Here is an 18,717-nt window from a genome sequence, read left to right on the forward strand (position 1 = left end):
TGTCTCAGTTTCCATGAAGTAGCCAATCTCAAGGTCTCAAGTGTAAAAAAAATTTGGGTTAATATGGCACAACCGTCAGCAGAGGTGGGACCAAGTCATTGATTTGTAAGTCTCAAGTAAGTCTCCAGTCGTTGACCTTAAGTCCGAGTCAAGTCCCAAGTCAAAGACAGGAAAGTCACTGGCCCATAAATCCAAGTCAAGTCCAAATCAAGTCCAGGTCGTCTGCTTTGAGTTTCAAGTAATTTCAACTATTTACACCAAGCTTAGATTTTTACAGATTTTTATATGAATTTTAAACAAAATTGTACTTAAAATGTCATGTAATATACACATTTATATATGAGTATTTATATAAGAGTTGTAGATATGTTCATTTTTCCTTTTTAAATGTCTTGTCAAGATCTTAGTGTGAATCATTTCAATCTGAAATGGAAGGACCGTGTTCCACATCACAGTATTTGTTACATCCAAAGTAACAAACAGAGAAGTGGGAGGGACATGTTCCTGTTTGTTCCTGTCAAGCAGCTCATGTATCAACTGCAAAGTATTTTCTAAAAAACATATGTATATGTATGTATGTATGTATGTATGTATGTAATATATATATATATATATATTTTTTTTTTTTTATTTTAGGAGAAGCATCAAGTCTTCTCAAGTCACAGGCCTAAAGTCTGAGTCATATCCCAAGTTACTGAGCATCAAATCCAAGTCAAGTCTCAAGTCCTAAAAATAGTGACTCAAGTCTGACCAGAGTTCAAGTCATGACTTGTAAGTCCTCACCTCTGACCTTTAGTAAAAGTATTGCATTCAACTTAGACTTAGGCAAACTTTACTAACTTTACTTACCACAAGGGAAATTATTTGGACACAGTAGCTCACACACCACAATATAATATAATAGCAAAAATATTAATGGTAATAATGAATTCTAAATAAGAAGCAAAAATAGCAAGAGACTGGTGTCAAATAAGGCATAACTATATAAACGTATAAGCACGAGTAAAGTAAAAAATAGAAATATAGTCACATAAATACAGTATATCACAGCTCTATACGAAAGGTCGTAAGGAAAATAGTGCAAAGATGAAATAATTACTGATTTTTGACGTCTCCAAAATGTTATACTGTACTTTTGCATTAGTCATTCACACTTGGGATGCGCCACAGCTGCCCTGGAATACACTGACAAGAACAAGGCGGCCAATCTGCACCACCGGCCCCTGCAATCACAATCAAAGATAACTCACTTACGTCAAATCGAGTTGCGGTTTACAGTTATCTGAATGTTTGTCTGAACTTCATGCTTTGACCAATCACAACCAGGCCTCTTTTAACTTTAATTTGCATTTTGAGCTTTAGAGATGTAGATGAATTCATAATAAAGGATTGTGTGAGTGAAACAAAACACAACTCCAGGTATGTTTTGGCTGAAGTAACATTTCGACATGGCTTAAAGCTCACAAGAATCAACTTTGTGTAATATAGGACCTTTAATACACTGACCAATCCTGAACAGGCTTTTTTTTAAACTTAGCATAAATATTCACAGTTATAGAAAAAGTTAGTGAACCAAATAGAAATATGAAAACTGCAGTTTGGTTTTAGAGAATCAACTTTTCATAAGACAATTGTCCAGAGTGTCGCCCGGAATAAACTTGAAAACTGCTGCTTCATGACATCACCAGGTGGAAGAGAGCGTTTTGAGCTTCAGAGATGTAGACGGATTCATAATAAAGGATTGTGTGAGTGAAACAAATCACAACTCCAGGTATGTTTTTGCTGAAGTAACATTTTAACACAGCTTAATCCCTTAATAACTTCCTTGTATTTGAAAGTGAAGTGATGGATCAGGAGTTAGAACGACTGGTACAGTGGTGGAAGGAGTAAGTAAAAGTATAAAAGTAAAGTACTGAGTGAATTTTTAGGTTTCTGTAAATTTAACAGTGGATACTTTTTACTTTTACTTTACTACATTTGAGAGCAGGTATCTGTACTTTCTACTCCACTACATTTTTTAACTGGACTGAGAATTAAAAGTGTTTTTTATATGATTTTAAGATTCGGCTTTCAGCAAACAAAAATAAATACACAAAATTCATAAGAAAAAATAAGAAACTGCAACTGTTAAACAATTTTGTGGAATATAGGACCTTTCAGGGGAACAGGAAAAGATAGGAAACCAAATAGGAAATAGAAAATTGCAGTTTGGGTGTAGAGAATCACTTTATTCATAATTCAAAGGTCCTGCGTGTCGCCCAAAGACAAACTCTCGCTTGCGTACCGAGGGGATGGAGGAGGGAGGAAGAGGAGGGAGAGGAGGGAGAGAGAGGGGGGAGGGCAGAGACGCAGAGAGCACCCAGAGGACTCGGCGTGGGGCGGATAGCCTCCCGCCGGGCCGGGACTCACAACGGATGGAGCGAGGGATCGTGTTGACAAGGGGGAAAAGACGGAGAGGAGGAGGAGGAAGAAGAGGAAGAGGGAGAGGAGGAGAGCCATCCACACATCCAGCAGGGAGGCTCCGAGCACCGTCCAGAAACTCATCAAAGCGCCGCCAACAGCAGGGCCAGCGTGCGTTAGCGTCGGCGCCAGCCAAGTGGGGCTACGGAGGAGGAGGAGGAGGAGGTGGCGGCGGCCATGTTGTTTCGCGGGTGATGGATGGGAGCGGCGCGGGAGGGTGCGTTCAACCATTGTTCATTAGTAAAGTACACAACTGTCCTGGCTAATTGCTCAGTCGTAATGTCAGGCAGAGATGAGTGATTACAACCAACGCCAATGACCTATTCTCGTACATGAGCGCGCAGGCAAACTTCACCTCCTCGTACCCCCAGAGGGACGGGAGGTGGGGGGATGGGGTAGTTAATACACCAAAAGTTATTCTTAGTGGTACTTTCGGTTGACATTTTTCTTTGGACTTTTAAAGGGCCCGTATTATGCTATTTTCTGATCCGTTATAATGTTGTTTCCTCATCACAAACAGATCTGGAGTTGTGTTTTGTTTTGTTTCATTCACACATTTAACACACAAACCCTGCACATTTAGAGTTCTTCTCACAAACTGAAAACACTCTGCTCCACCTTGTGATGTCATGTGGTAGTACAGGAAGTGGCGGACTGTGTTTTTAAAATCCAAACACCTTCACTAGAATCATTTGCGTAATTTCAGCCCCGGGATTGTACTGAAATAAATGTAAACTGTAGCTGTTAACTTGAAAACTACACTTTCATGACATCACAAGGTGGAACAGAGCATTTTGAGCTTTGAAGATGTAGACAGACTAATAATAAAGGGTCACTCAAACGTATAAGAATGAAACAAAACAAAACTCCAGCTCACAAAAGCAAATTTTGTGTAATATATGTCCAACACATTTCGGGTTGTTCAGGCACTTAATGTTTTTTTTTTGCAAATCATGATTCAGCTGTGACTTCATTGTGTTTCATCAAAATGATTAAAACATAAAGTGAATGTTCTATATATCATATGTGGACAAAATTATAATTCTTTGTTTTTACACTCATCAGGTTCAATAAAGCGTGCTGTGAGGAGATTGGGTCTCAGGATGGTGGCTCGATTCTTGACTCAAAAATTGATAAGAGTTTGATGTTTATTGCACTGAAAAAACATGTGTCCTTAGCGTGAGTGGGATTTCATCTCCACAGACCTGACTCTTACTTGGTCTGGCCTCCACCTGCTTGTCTCCATGGAAATGTTGTTCCTTTGGCTATTATCAGTATAAAACAGTATGTGAATGGAGTAGAGCTGCTCGATGGAAAAAAAAAATAAAAAATCATTAACACGATTATTTTGGTCAATATTGAAATCACAATGATTCAAACTATTATTTTTTAGTTACTTTATATCTCTGTGTTTGGTGTCTGTAGGTTTTGTATGTTGTATCATGCATGCATTTCTGACTAAATACACTCGATTTCTGTTCTCTTTGCCTTCCAAATAAGTCAGACAGATGAGCTCTTAAGGCTGGTCAGGCAAGCTGTATGCTCCTAATGCTAAAAAGCAACTTGACAAATACAAATTTCTAAATTGGGATAACACAATTAAATGTGCAGATTTAATTTTCGTAATCAAAGTTTTTAATAATCTTGCTCCACCCCCTCTAAAGGAGTTTGTGAAGAGAAATTCAAATTGCACAAGAGCAGCTCTAGAGGGGACTGCACTGTGAAAACATTATCACCACGATTATTTTGGTCAATACTGAAATCATGATTATTCAAACGATTTTTTTTTTAGTTACACGATGCATTTATTGACATTTCTCTCTCTCGCTGTCAAAAAAAAAAAAGCAGCACTCTGTTATTGATAATTTACGCAAAACTTTCAACTTTAAAATAAGAAAATAGCTTACAAATATGAACCTTAGAGCAGTTTTGCGACATATAAAACATAAAATGAATACAATATACTTTGAACATAAAATAAAGCATAGAGAAACATAAATGTATATGTGTATATATATATATATATATATATATATATATATATATATATTATATATATATATATATTCAGCTGTTCTACAATCTCTATATTTAAAAAAAATTAAATAAATATACTTGTTTATATAAAAATATCTCAAAATAAACTTTGTTAAGCTTCATAGTAAATTGTTTTACACACAAATGGAAATCGTGATCAAAATTCATTTAATTGCAGTCTTACCTTGAAGAATGTTCCGAAGTGTGGTTTTCACTTTCTATTTCCATGGAACCAAGCGGGTGACGTGTCATCTCCAGAAAGTTACACAGCGTTACTTTAAAAGGTCCTATATCACACAAAATGGACTCTCATGAGCTTTAAGACAATTGTGTTTAGTTTCTTTCACATATGTTTGAGTAATCCTGCATTATTAGTCTGTCTACATCTCCAAAGTTCAAAATTGTGATGTCATGGAGCTGTCGTTTTCAAGTTAACAACTACCTTTTACATTTTGTCCAGCACAGAGCAGAAATTCCAAGACTGTAATTACCCAAATGAAAGTGTATGGATTTTAAAAACACAGGGATTTGAACTGAAACTCTACTCAGTTTTGCAATATGAGGACGTTCTAAGATGCTAAAATAAAGTGTGATTAAACAAATATAACAATAAAGGAATGGAAGTAAACGTTATCTCGCCTCACCTGCTCAAAGTTTGGTTAAAGTACACTTGGTGATATTCATGCCTTGCCCACACTTGCTCCTAACTATGATGAAGCAGCCGTGGCCCTCTCACAGACACTGCCCTGCTCCCACTGCCCGGGCATCTGCCTCTCCACCGCTGCCATCAGCCCTGGACCGGGTTCAGCTGCTGCAGGCTGGAGAACGCAAGCTGGAGGAGAGTGGGGCAGACTGGAGGAAGATGGTGCAGACACTGGGGCAGATTCAGGCAGACTGGAGGAGACTGGAGGTGGCTGGTGGAGACTGGGACAGATTGAGGCAGATTGAGGCATACTAAAAGAGTTGGGACAGACTGCGTCAGATTAGAAGAGTTGGGGCAGATTTGGGCAGACTGGGTCAGACTGGGTCAGATGAGAGGAGCTGGGGCAGAGGAGGTGGAATCGGGCTGAATCGGGGCTCTGGTCTCGACCTAAATCCAGTCCTGGGGCTGTTGGCTGGAGGTGAGGGAGGTTGGGAGCTCGCCACTACCACATCAGTTATGATCAGAGGTGAAGAGAGAGGAGCCAGCAACTCCAAATAATGCACTGTTAACAAGAAAGTTAGAGCAAACTTCAAAGGAGCACTATGTAATATTTCTGGTGGAGAGCCTGCTTCCTGCTTGTGTTTATGGAGATGTTAATGCTCTGCTGATATCTTCCACAGCATGGCGTTAATCTATCTCAGTGGAGATAAAATAAAAAACTGAAGCCACCAGCCCAAGTTACAGGTCAGATCAGCTGAGAGGCAAGCCCATTGCACATTTCTGAAAGTGTTTGAAGCAATAAAAACATAGCGATATGGAATTACATTACATTATATAAATACAAAATAAAAGCAAAATACACAAATGAACTGCATAGATCAATAAGATTTGTTTGCTGTTTTTTTGTTGTTGTAAAAACTGTTCTGTTCTGAGTAGCTGAGGACAGATCAAATGACATTTGAAATGATTCAGGCTGTTACGCTGTGAGGCCTGTGATGGTTCATCATGCAAATCATGCAAAGCAGTAACATCTCCACTGAAACAACCAGGTGGCAGACCCTCCACTAGAAAAGATACATAGTGCATCTTTAAAGAGGGAGCATTGTACTTCCATGGAATATTCATTGTTAACCCATATTTAGATCACAATGTTACCTTTTATTTTCTTGGAAATGCAAAAATTGTTGAGGACATTTTGTTTTTGAAGCTCTGAGTACCCTTCCCTTTGCTTCTCGTGCAAAGTCACCTCCGTTTCAGAGCGCTACCATTACATAATCACGTACATTCCACTAACTGCACATCGCATCAGGTTTGTGAAGTTGTAATGTATTGTTTTATATTTATATTTATATATTTTAAAAAAACATAAAAAATTGACATAGGCTCGTGGGCTGAGCTCTGAACAGAAGTGTACTGCTAAAACGGGGAGAGATTGCTAGATTACTCAAACACGCATGGATTATATCGCCACTTCAGGCATGTTTATGATAAGGTACACACGTTATAACATGGTAGAAAGCTCCAAAAAGTTAAATTTTGCATAATACTACCTTAAAAAAATCAGTGTAAGGAAATCCACCTCCTCATCTATCACGTAAGAGGCAATGGATGAAGACAGAGTGAAGCCAGAAGAACCATCAGGTGCAGATGAATTGAGTCATGGGGCCTACCTGCTGCTGCCAGTCTGCTCTCTGCCCTAGATCCACAGAACCCCCCTCCCTCCACCCCTCTGAGGCTGGGGGGCACTGGGGCAGGTAGGCGGGGGGGCCGTGAGGAGGTGCGATTCTCAGGTCCCGTGGAGGAAACCGAAATGTCCCATGTTACAACGCTCCCGTCTGGTCTCACCTGTCAATCACGGACGGCTCAGAGGGTATGTTGATCCAAGCCCTGCGGACTCGACACACTCTCAACCAGGGAGTTCACAGGTTCAACTGACTCACTGCATATTTTAGCAGAGCTCCAATAATAGGCCTGATGACGCCTTATGCAGAGCCAGGGCCAAAGAGGCAACCATGGACCCCGCTTGGTGTCAATGAGAATTCAAGCATTGAGGGCTTAAGCTGCTTAAATGAGGTACAGGTAACCCCATTTTTACAGTTTGTTTTTTGTGGAGTGGATAGACCTTGACTACCGTAACAAACATACTTAAAGAAATTACACTATTTATTTTAAATTTTTGGGTAGGTAAGCTTTCATATTGAATCAGATCTTATCAAATGACTAAAGTATTCTGTAGGAGGTAAACTGTGTAACAAAGAGGGTTCAAGTTAGCCACCCTACTGCCTCCGCTCAATTTCATTTCTCTCCAGCAACTAGGTCAGGAATCAAAATACAATAAACGGTTCGCAAAAACCCCAGAAGTACAAGTTTGAGCTCCAGTCAATCAGTGAAGAGCCATACATTCGGTGTTGTCAAAGATTCCCGAGATCGAGGATTTAAAGCCTGAACAAAGAGAATGTTTGGTGAATTTTATCAAAGACGTTATTGTCTTTCTTCCTATGGGATTTGCGAAAAGCTTAATATACCAGTTAGTCCCATTAGCGGCGCATTACATATGTCACGACCAAATAGCAGCGATTGGTTAAATGATAAAAAGTACCCGCCTACCATCAAGTGAACGAATTCTAACGCTGCGAGGTCAGACGGTTTCTACGAAGTGAAACCGGCTGATGAATCAGGCTAGGTTAGGGGGCTCTACTTTCATCAGTGTAAATTAGGGGTGTAACGATATCCAAGTCTCATGACACAATATCGTCACAGTATAAACCTCAAGGTACGATATTTATTACGATATTTTGTAGGAAAGCTCACGATATGGTGAGGAGGGTCATGATTAGAGATGTAACAATATCCAAATCTCTCAGTACGATATTTTCACGATATACATCTCAATGTACGATATTTATTGAAATATTTTGTGGAGGCAAACACAACTGTGAATATGCTACTTTTTCGTCTTAAAATGCCTTGACAAGACTTAATCCAAACAACTAAGACTTAAAAGTGCTTAGAACTGTTGTTTCTTCTTGTAGTCTGCACTGAAATGGAGCAAAGGATCATGGTCTATGTAGTTCCTTCTGTCTTTTTTTTACCTAATGCTCCACCATAACTCTTAATTTAAGCAAAGACACTTGTAATTTGATATATATTGTGATGGTCCACGATTTTATTATGAGAACTTTAACGATACGATATCACGATATTTCGGTTATTGTTACATCCCTAGTGTAAATCTTCAGTTTTAGCTTTACCTTCAGCTATGGCGTTGGATGTATTTATCTGCATAGAGCCTAGTGGATGACGCCACCAGGCCAAGTTACAAGGCAGATCTGTGGAGAGGCTCACTCACAGTAAGAATACATGTTTATCATCGCGCAGTAAAGGTACACTTGTTTTTATTAACCAAATAGAGAAATGTCTCTTGTGTGTTTGACCCATTCTTCAGACTCATGACCTTCTTGATGTGTGTCTAGCCACTAAGCCACTGTGCCACCATGGATTATTATTAGTCTTTCTACATTTCGAAAGCTCAGAATGCTCTGTTCCACCTTGTGATGTCATGAAGCTGTAGTTTTCAAGTTAAAAGCAACCTTTAACCTTTATTTCAGCAGAGATTGTCTATTCCGAGGCTGAAATTATCCAAATGATTCTAGTGAAGACATATGAAGTTTGTTTTGTTTGAGAGAAGAACTCAGCCTAATATACAGGGTTTTGTGTGAATGTGTGAATGAAACAAAACAAAACTCCAGGTCTGTTTGTGAAGAAACAAAATTATAACATATGTAGATCAGGAAGTAGTAGGAGAAATTTTGGCTCTTTGGGTCACGTTGTAATTAGGGATGTGCAAAAATATCAAAATATCAATATATCGTATTGTTTAATCTGATGACACAGTATCAATATCGTGGGCTGCTGTATCGATATATCGGCAAAAGTATTTTTTGGTATATTTTACAAAATTATTTTGTTAGAGCGCTACAGTTTTGTCGTTTATTTAGTTGAAGGAACCTCGTTTATGCAACACATCTGACATTTTCACTGCTTTGATGATTAAAATGGGCATTTTTCTTATTGACTTTGCACTGGAAGTGGTTTAACAAAGATTTTTAGTATCAGAGCCATGATTAAGCTTTTGTTTTTTACTGAACCGTATTGAATTGATTGAGATGCATCATATCGTGGCCTATGTATCGAGGTATGCATTGTATCGACAACTTCTTAATGATACCCTGCCCTAGTTATAATAGTGAAATCCTAGCATTAAAATCAACAGTAACAGATGCAGAGTCAAATATATTTAATAGAATTATGAGTAACGTCCAAAATAACTCAATAATATAAAACAGCAAATGCAATCTTGAAGTTAATACCCACTGCCCGGCGCTTTGACAGAGATCCTCGTAGTTAACTGTAGCTGTAGAAAGACTGCAATAACATTTTCACGTCGTTCGGATTGACAAATGAAATTGAAAACTTGGCTCACTCCAGGTCTGTCTCCGTAATGGCGCCACAGAGCAATGTCCCACAAAACATTAAGAGATGATGGAGGGAAAGCAACACGTACGCGCAAACAGAGGTGTAACTATTGTCAGGTGAGGGAGGGGTGAGGAGGGTGGGGGCGGGTGAGGAGGGGGGGGGGGGGGGGGGTGCAGGAGCTTCATTTCTAGGTGATTCACGTCGGGAGCGAGCTTGCAAAATTGCTTTATGGAAAACGGCTAGCTGCGCGGTGGGGACATTAAGCGTCAAACAGCAGGAAGGCCCCCTCTCCATCAAGGGAGCGCTACTCTACTTTTATTACCGGGATTTGGAGTTTTATGGTTATCATTATTTGCCATAGAATTATTATTCGCATATATCTCCTATCAGCTGTTAGGGTTGGGGGTCCCGTGTTGCCGCGGCGATGACTGAGTGGCGAGCGGCGTTCTCAGGTGGTCTACAAGGTTAGCCGTTTGTTCACTTTTGGTTTTATGAAAGGATTTGTTTTGTTTTGTTGTGGTTTTTTTTCAGCTGGTTGGGGAGTTGTCGTGGTGATCTGTGTTGTCCGTAGAAGTGAGTGAGTCTGGGATAGATGAGAAGCCAGAGCTGCTCGCGTTCGCAAGACAGCGCTGGGTGATTTCGGAGCGTAGGCTAATCTGCGTCTCCATCAGAAGCTTGTCCTGTAAAATAAAATAAAACAAAATACATAGCAAATAAGTCGCTTCATAATTTGGTACTTGAAAGGCCCATATTACGTTGTTTCTGATCTATGTTCTAATGTTGTTTCCTCATCACAAACAGACCTGGAGTTGTGTTTTGTTTCTTTCGCACATGTTTAACACAAAAACCCTGCATATTTAGGCCCCGTCCACACTAGTACATATTCAAATTATTTTTGTTGCGGATGCAGTGTTCGTCCACACTAATCCGATTGAAAATGGCTCCAGAGACGTAAAGATCTGGTATCGCCAGCTCCTACGAATTCATCTGAGGACGGATCTGATCCAGCACCGTGTGGACGCCTGAAAACGCTGATACACTGATGTAGGTCTAAGCACTTCCTCCAGCGAAGTAATTCACCACCAAAATGCTAAGAGGCTAAAATGTATGTCCATTCATATGTACGATCTATGCGTATGACCTGCAGATGTATGATCTCTGAAAAGTTTCATATGAACCATCTCCAACACGACAGAAGCACAGAAGAGACTCACCATCAGCAGAACACCCCTCTGTCACAGAAAGAACACATATAACCCACTGAGTCGTGTCCTTTAGTCCGACAGAAGCTGAACCGCATCAGCACACAATAGTGAGCTGTTTTGTGAGCGCTTAGTTTATGCAAATTAGCCATGCAGTTTTAAGTTTCGTTTCTGTAAAACGTGAACAAATATGCTCAAAGCTGTGTGGAAAGGGAATGATTGCAGACACAGAAACGATGTGTGTGGACGCAGATCGTGTCCGATACGGTGATACACAGATTCGTTTCAGTGTAAACGGGATCTTAGTTCTTCTCTCAGAAAGAAAACACTCTGTTCCACCTTTTGATTTGAATACACGAAGTGCTTTTAAACTCACTTTCACTTTTATTTGGATCAATGGAATTGCCAATCTCTACTAAACAAAAGGTAAAACGCAACTGTTAATTTGATAACTACAACTTCATGACGTCACAAGGTGGAACAGAGCATTTTGAGCTTTGGAGAAGTAGACAGACTAATAACAAAGGATTACTCAGACGCATGTGAATGAAAGAAAACACAACTCCAGGTCTGTTTTTGACGAGGTAACAACATTATAACATGACTTAAAGCTCACAAGAATCAATTTTGTGTCATTTGTCTTAAAACGTGAAATTTTAAACTTCAGCACTCCAAAGTTATTCCTCACTTACCTTATGCAAGTGAGGAAGTGTTTTTCATAAGATTTTCAGAAGCCAGAGCAGAGTTTTTCTGCCAGTTTTTAAGTGCATATGTCATGTTTTGATTATTCTCAAATTTAAACTTAATTTGATGGGATAATACTTGCTGTAAATATAAATTATAGTTTTACACCAATCGAGAAGCAGTTTGTGAAGAAAAGTTGAAAAATATGTTCAAAAAGAAGTTCTAAACACACTGATGACACATATTTCAACAAAATAATGGTGTTTTGTTATATTTGTATTTGTCAAATCATTATTCAGCAGTTTTGGCCTACTGTTGCTAGGTAACAGGAATTCCCTAGTGTGATGTCGTGATTTCCAACAAGGATTTTTATAGGACAATTGTAAAGCTAAAAAAAAGCCAGGGGTAAAATCTCAACTATAATGATCTTAACTGTGTTTTAGTAGAATGTGTAGTCCAACCTGTCATAGGCACTTTAAGTAATGATAACAATAACTAGCATGCTAACAGCACAGTTGATAAAGGACAAACGTAGGGTGACCAGACATCCTTATTTACCCGTGACAGTCCCAATTTTGAGCCCTGTGTCCCCCTGTCCCAGCAGATTTATCCAAAACCAGTGATTTGTCCCAGTTTTATACAAGAAATGTCCCAGGTGTCCCTATTTTTAACAAATGTGGTGGATACCTCTGCCACCACTCCATAGTGTCAATATTATTTAATTTCATTTACATTCAATTAGTTACATTACACATACTTTAATTCCTTTATTTATTCTTATATTCTAATTTGAGTGCACACATTTTAGTTAATATAAGTCTGATTTACTTACACTTGTTCTTTTTGGTGTTTTTTTGAGCACCGGAGGGAGGACCCTTGGGAGAGGCCACCATGACCGAACAAGGAGGGGAGAGAGTACTATTTAGTTAGGTTTAAGGGATGGCCATGATTAGTCGATTAATCGATAATTGATCATTAAGAATTTCATCGTTCATTTTCATCGACAAACTGAATGCAGGTTGCTGTGTGTAGCGTGACCAAACAGGGGTCCGTACATGTGTCTCTCTGCACTCAGAACAAGCGAGACACAAACAGTCGGTCAGTCTGCAAAGTACCGAAGCACAAATGCGTATTTAACGATGACTTGTACAAGAAATTCCACGCTTTCCGTTCCGGTTGGGACAAGTGGGAGGCCATGTGCACAGTGTACAAAGCAGCACATATGTTTTGGTGTCCAGTGGGAAAAAGTTCACCAGGACACCGAAAACATGAAAAAGTTTTGCCAGGTGAGAGTAGCACAATGTCGATGACGAGGCCCCACCGCCCACCCCCCGTACTGTGGTGTCCTGGTTTTGACAAACGCAAATATGGTCACACTAACCTGTATTCCACTGAATCATGTCCTTCAATCCGACAGAAGTGGAACCACATCTGCGCAAAAGAGCAGTTTTTTTTCCCTTCACTTAGTTTATGCAAATGAGCCATGCGGTTTAAGTTTCGTTTCTGTGACAGTTGAGCAAAGTTTATAATGTCAAACAGGCTGATGTGGCTCTAGAGCAGTTACAGTTTATATGTCGTAAAGTTGAATTTTTTAATGCAGATTAGTCGTACAGATAGTAATAATGATGATAAATTATAATATAAATAACGTTAATGATTAATCGATAATCGATCGTTAATTCTCCCGACAATTGATTAAGAAAATTTAATCGAATGCCCATCCCTATTAGTTTTATTAAGTTAGTTTGTTTAGTTTGCTTTAAGGTCACTTTATTATCACTTATTATTTTCAGTAATTATTTGCCTTTTTGTTACTTCGATTAACTTAGTGGTGTAGTTAATTATTTAGAGTAATTCCTGCCTCTTGTGTTTAGCTTTATTTGGTCCTCAAGTATTTAAACAGCCCTGTTCCTTTGTCTGGGGGGTTAGTTTTGTTCTTTTCAGTTTGATTTGAGTTACCCCAGTTGGGCCCAGCTTTTTTGTTAATAATTTGCCTAATTTGAGCCTTTGTAAATTATATCTTTTTTTGACTTTATTAAATTTAAACTTATTTTTATACCTTGTCTTTGCCTTTCTGTTTGGTCTACTACAACAAATTTTATGCCTGCCAACAATAAAAAGAGGCATATATTGTCATTTCTTTAGGTACAATACAGAAAAGCTGCTTAAAAACGACCAAACCACAAAGAAAATGTGACTAGACTGACTCACGTGTTAGTCATGAATGGTCGAGTGCAGAACAATTTTCCTTCATTACACTCTCGTTTCACAGTTTTATTATTACCAACCACCTCAAACCGGGGGTGTCCCAGTTTTTAATTTTGAAAATCTGGTCACCCTAGACATACGCTCTATAATTATAAGTTCCAAAGCTTTCAAATTGCCCAGGGACAGACTGATGAGTGAATCTGCACCAATGGACTCTCAAAGTACCAGCACATAAACATTGTCAAGGTCAGTAAAGTGTCCAACCAAACAACGCAATGTCACAAATTGGAATTATACCATCAACCTTCTAGTTAATATGCCTCATAATAAAAATACTAATACACAACGCTTGTATAGTGCTTTTCAAGATACCCAAAGCAGAGACATGAGGAGATGAGCAAAGACAAACATAAGAAACAAAAAAGTGAATGAAAAGTGGTTTTAAAGAGATGGTTTCTTTTTTGAAGTTAAAGGACGAGTAATTCTAACCAGCTGTCTGAGCAACTGTGGCCTTAAAAATACACGACGATCTAACAGACCGAAACATGAAATGAAACTTTTAGAGGCAAAAATTAAAATTCTCATTTGGCACAAAAGTGGACCGTCTATCTTCAGGTGTGGCAGTTATTGGACCAAATCTTTTCCATGTAATTTTCTTCAACAAGAGATCACATAAATCTGAGTTATACAGCTATGATTAAAGGCTCTAATAAACTTTTATGGACGCACTTTTCTCTGGGTAGTTTGACTCACTTCACCAATTCACCAAAATTGTTAATGTTTTTCTTTTAATTGTGAAAATGCTGTGGACAGATTTTGTTTATAAATGATGTGAATTTGTGGAAAAAATTATAAATAAACACACAATGATTCACAACTTGTTCACAGAGAGAGGAGAAAGAAAAATGTATTTGTAATTTGGATGTGTGATACTTTGCCGGGACATGAAGTTAGTGGTGTGTTTCTGTGCATCTCTGTGTTGGAGTGTTACCATGGTGACACAATGCAGAAGAGGTGGGGCCAAGTCGCTGTTTTGCAATTCTCAAGTAAGTCTCAAGTCCAAGTCGAATCTCGAGTCACTGGCCCATAAGTCCAAGTCAAGTCCAAGTCGTCTGCTTTGAGCTTCAAGTCATTTCGTCTTTAAACCAAAGTACCAAATATAGTTTAGATTTTTGTAATTTATATGAATTTTAAAGTAAAATGTAGTTAAAAAGCCATGGTATATTTATATGTGAGTATTTATAGAGTTGTAGAAATGCTAATTTTTTTTGCTTTTTAAATGTCTTGACAAGATTTAAGTGTGTCCTTAGTGCGAATCATTACGGTCAGAACAAAAAGAATTAAGATTTAAAAATGCAGTTATTTTGTCGTGTAGTCTGTCTTGAAATGGAAGGATCATGTTCTATGTAGTTCCCTCTATTATATTCCCTTTATGTTGCATTGTACTGTATATTACTGTAGTACATTTGAGGATACCACATCACAGTACTTCAATTACATCCAAAGTAGCAAAGAAGTGGGAGGGACAGCTTCCAGTTTGGTCCTGTTAAAATTAAGCACCACATTTATCAGCTGTAAAGAGAAAAGTATTTTCTAAAAACATCATTTTTTTTAGGAGAAGAATCAAGTCTTCTTAAGTCACAAAGCCTCAACTCTGAGTCAAGTCCCAAGTCACTGACCTTCAAGTCCAAGTCGAGTCCCAAGTCTTAGTCCATTTTATCAATTCAAATCTCAAGTTCTTAAAAAATGTACTCAAGTCCTAGTCACAACTTGCAAGTCCCCATCTCTGCAATGCACACATTAGCAATAACTACCAAAAAGTTTTTAGATTGAAAATTTAAGAAAAAATCGATTTAAACAGCACATTTTCAAGAGTCTGTGAACAATACGAGCATTCATGATAGTGTTTAAGTGTTTGATTTTCAACAAAAGGTTCCAATCTAAGTCAGCTCTTTCTGATCAGACTGTGTTAAAAAGAAGCTCAGATTAAAGTCTAACTTAAGTAATGGAGCTACAGACAGAGCAGAGCCTTCAGATAGCATCACACTCTAAGATGCAAAATCTCAAATGTGCACAATTCAAATCTGGAATAAATACATAATACATACTTGGTTAATACATAATTGAATAAAATCGAATCAAAACTGTCAATCACTCATGTCATTTTTTTTATGAACCTTAAAGGTGCATTGTGTAATTTTTCTGGAGGAGAGTTCATCAAATGCTTTTCTCCATAGAGATGTTAATGCTTTGTCTCTTTCACAGTATGGTATTAAACCTTTCTATCCTCATGAAGATTAAACCAGGCCAAGTTACAGGTCAGATCTGTGGAGAAGTGACCCCACTGCCCGCCTGAATACCTGTTTTTCTTTTTTTTTTTTAGCTATAAAACCTGTAATGGAATACATGTAAGACAGAGCTGTTTAATGTGACACTGTGGAACATTCCAGGCGAGCAAAGACACTTCCATAGAAACAAGCAGGTGATGGACCCTCCACTGGAAAGTTCCAATAGTGAATAAATACGCCGCAGAGACACACGGTGAGGCAGAGGACGTGGAGGGACACAGCAGAGTTGAGTCGGGGCCAGAATCACTGATGCTGGTTCCCGCCTCATAAATTATCGCCGTGACGACGGGTGTGATGCTGTCAGGAAAGCCCAGCATCCCAAACCCATCCACAGCCCCAGCAGCAGGTCTGGGGCTGGACCAGTCCTCTCCTCCTCTGTCTGATGAAGACTCGGCTCAGGGTTCTGTTAAAGGACCCACATTACACTATTTCCTGATTTATGCTGTTAATGTTTCCTCATCACAAACAGACCTGGAGTTGTGTTTTGTTTCATTCACACATGTTTAACACACAAACCCTGCATATTTAGGCTCTTAAACTGAAAACTGTTCCACCTTGTGATGCGCGCCAGTGTTTTTAATCTTCACACACCTTCACTAGAATAATTTGAATCAGTTTAGCCCTGTAATTGCTGATCTCTACTGAACTAAAAGTAAAAGGAGCTGTTAACTTGAAAACTAATGCTTCATGTCACTTAAATTCAAGCCTATTCCCTCAAAGTTGCATTGATCAGTTTTTATTCCTTCAAAGCTATAGAAATATGTAATTATCAAATACATTTCAACTTTCTGATTGGCCTGTTCCAACATATTTTGATAAATCATTTTGTCATGAATGCACTGAAGAAGTTGCCTGATTGATCAGCCAGTTTCACTTTGTGGAAACAGTGTGACCTCGCAGCATTAGGATTTGTTTGTTCGACGGTAGGCGGGTATTTTTTTAATTTAACCAGTCGCTGTTATTTGGTCATGACGTATGTAATGCACCACATCCCATAAGAAGAAGGGCAATAAAGTCTTTCCCCTTGATAAAATTGTGAACATTGTTTTTATTCCAGGTTTGAATCCTCAATCTCGGGAATCGTGGCCAACACAGAGTCTGTCTTCTTCTACATCCATCTTGACGCTTTGTTTACTGTTGTGCTGTACCACAAAAGGGACCCAGACAGGCACGACGAGTTTGACATCATGGCTTCACAGCTCTTCACTGATTGGCTGGTGCGTGGTCTACAACTTCTGGTGTTCTTGCAAACCATCTAGTGTATTCTGATTCCTGACCTAGTCACTGGAGAGAAATGAAAAAAGGTAGCGCCAGCCTGATTCATCAGCTGGTTTTATTTTGTTTCACTTTGTACAAACTGTCTGACATCGCAGCTTTGGATTTCATTCGCTCGACGGTAGGCGGGTACTTTTTATCATTTAACCAATTGCTGTGAGGTATGTAATGTGCCACTAACGGGGCTGACTGGTATATTAAGCTTTTCCCAAATCTCGTAGGAAGAAGGGCAATAATGTCTTTCCCCTTGATAAAATTCACCAAACATTCTCTTTGTTCCAGCTTTAAATCTTCGATCTCGGGAATCGCTGACAACACTGAATATATCACTCTTCGCTGATTGGCTGGTGCTCGAAATCGCACTTTTTTTTTGCTAACCCTCTATTGTATTTTGATTCCTGACCTAGTCGCTGGATAGAAATGAAATTGAGCAGAAGTTCTAGGTGGCACCAGCCTGGCTACCTAAGAAGACTTGGTCAAACTGCATCATTACAGTCAAATAAGGGACTTGTATTTTAAGTCAGAGTGCCTTGGCTCTCCTCTTCTTTTTGTAACAGATTTGCACATTTGGATGTAGGTTGACTTTGCTGGGCTTCAGATGACATCATTACACAGACCAGTAATGTTTGAGCACAGATAGAAGGCGGCAGTTAAAGTCCAGATTGCTAAAAGACAGATTTTTGCTTTTAAATAGTGAGTTCTAGGGCAAAGTCACTCATACAAAAGATCAGTTAGGTTCAACATGTGTGATTCTTATGTTTACATGTTTGTTATGAGAAAACAGAGGGGAAACTGGCACATGCCCCCATCTGGCATCATCACGCTCTAACCACCAACAGCATTTGGCATGACTTGGACGTTTTATTCTTACTATTTTAATATCCATGTTCACAGATTTTGTTCATGAATATTGTCTGAGCTTTGCGGCACCAAGTCACCAAGTCCCAAATTTGACAAACCAGCCTAAACTCTCTGCTCCTCTCCATCCATCCATCCCTCCCTCTCTTCTCTCCCCCTCTCTTGGTGGCGGTGGTCGGCAGCAGAGCAGTTAATAAAGAGATTGATTATGGTCCTGTCAGGAAGTGACAGTTGGACAGGGCGGCCCTGCGTGAATGACAGAGGGCAGGCTCGCCACGCAGCAGCCGCCCCGCACACGCCAGGGCCCGTGCCAGCTCAGGGGTGTGTGAGGGGGGCAGAGGGGAGAGAGGGGGGGCAGAGGTGTGTGAAGGGGGGGCAGAGGCAGAAGGGAGGAGAGAAAAGAGAGAGAAGAGAGGAGAGAGAGGAAAGGTGAAAAAAAAAAAAAAAAAACAGGAGAGAGGGGAGAGGAGAGCGAGGTATTTGAGAGAGGGAGAGGTGAAAAGAAAGAGGGAGGGGAGAAAGAGGA

General features: G+C 39.4%; 1 protein-coding gene across 1 annotated transcript in view; it reads right to left on the bottom strand.

The window, feature by feature from the left end:
- Window positions 1-9,937: 9,937 nt before the first annotated feature.
- si:dkey-288a3.2 (protein phosphatase 1 regulatory subunit 37) overlaps window positions 9,938-18,717 on the bottom strand; it is a 98,976-nt gene continuing 90,196 nt past the window's right edge. The window contains exon 14 of the mRNA XM_055161564.1: window positions 9,938-10,296. Coding sequence (XP_055017539.1) covers window positions 10,144-10,296 — 153 coding nt within the window. The 3' untranslated portion in view covers window positions 9,938-10,143. The remainder of the gene's footprint in view (window positions 10,297-18,717) is intronic.

The sequence above is a fragment of the Boleophthalmus pectinirostris genome, unplaced genomic scaffold (assembly GCF_026225935.1).
Source record: "Boleophthalmus pectinirostris isolate CB_2022bp ecotype Guang Dong unplaced genomic scaffold, ASM2622593v1 HiC_scaffold_10, whole genome shotgun sequence".
In the NCBI taxonomy this organism is placed as follows: domain Eukaryota; kingdom Metazoa; phylum Chordata; class Actinopteri; order Gobiiformes; family Gobiidae; genus Boleophthalmus; species Boleophthalmus pectinirostris.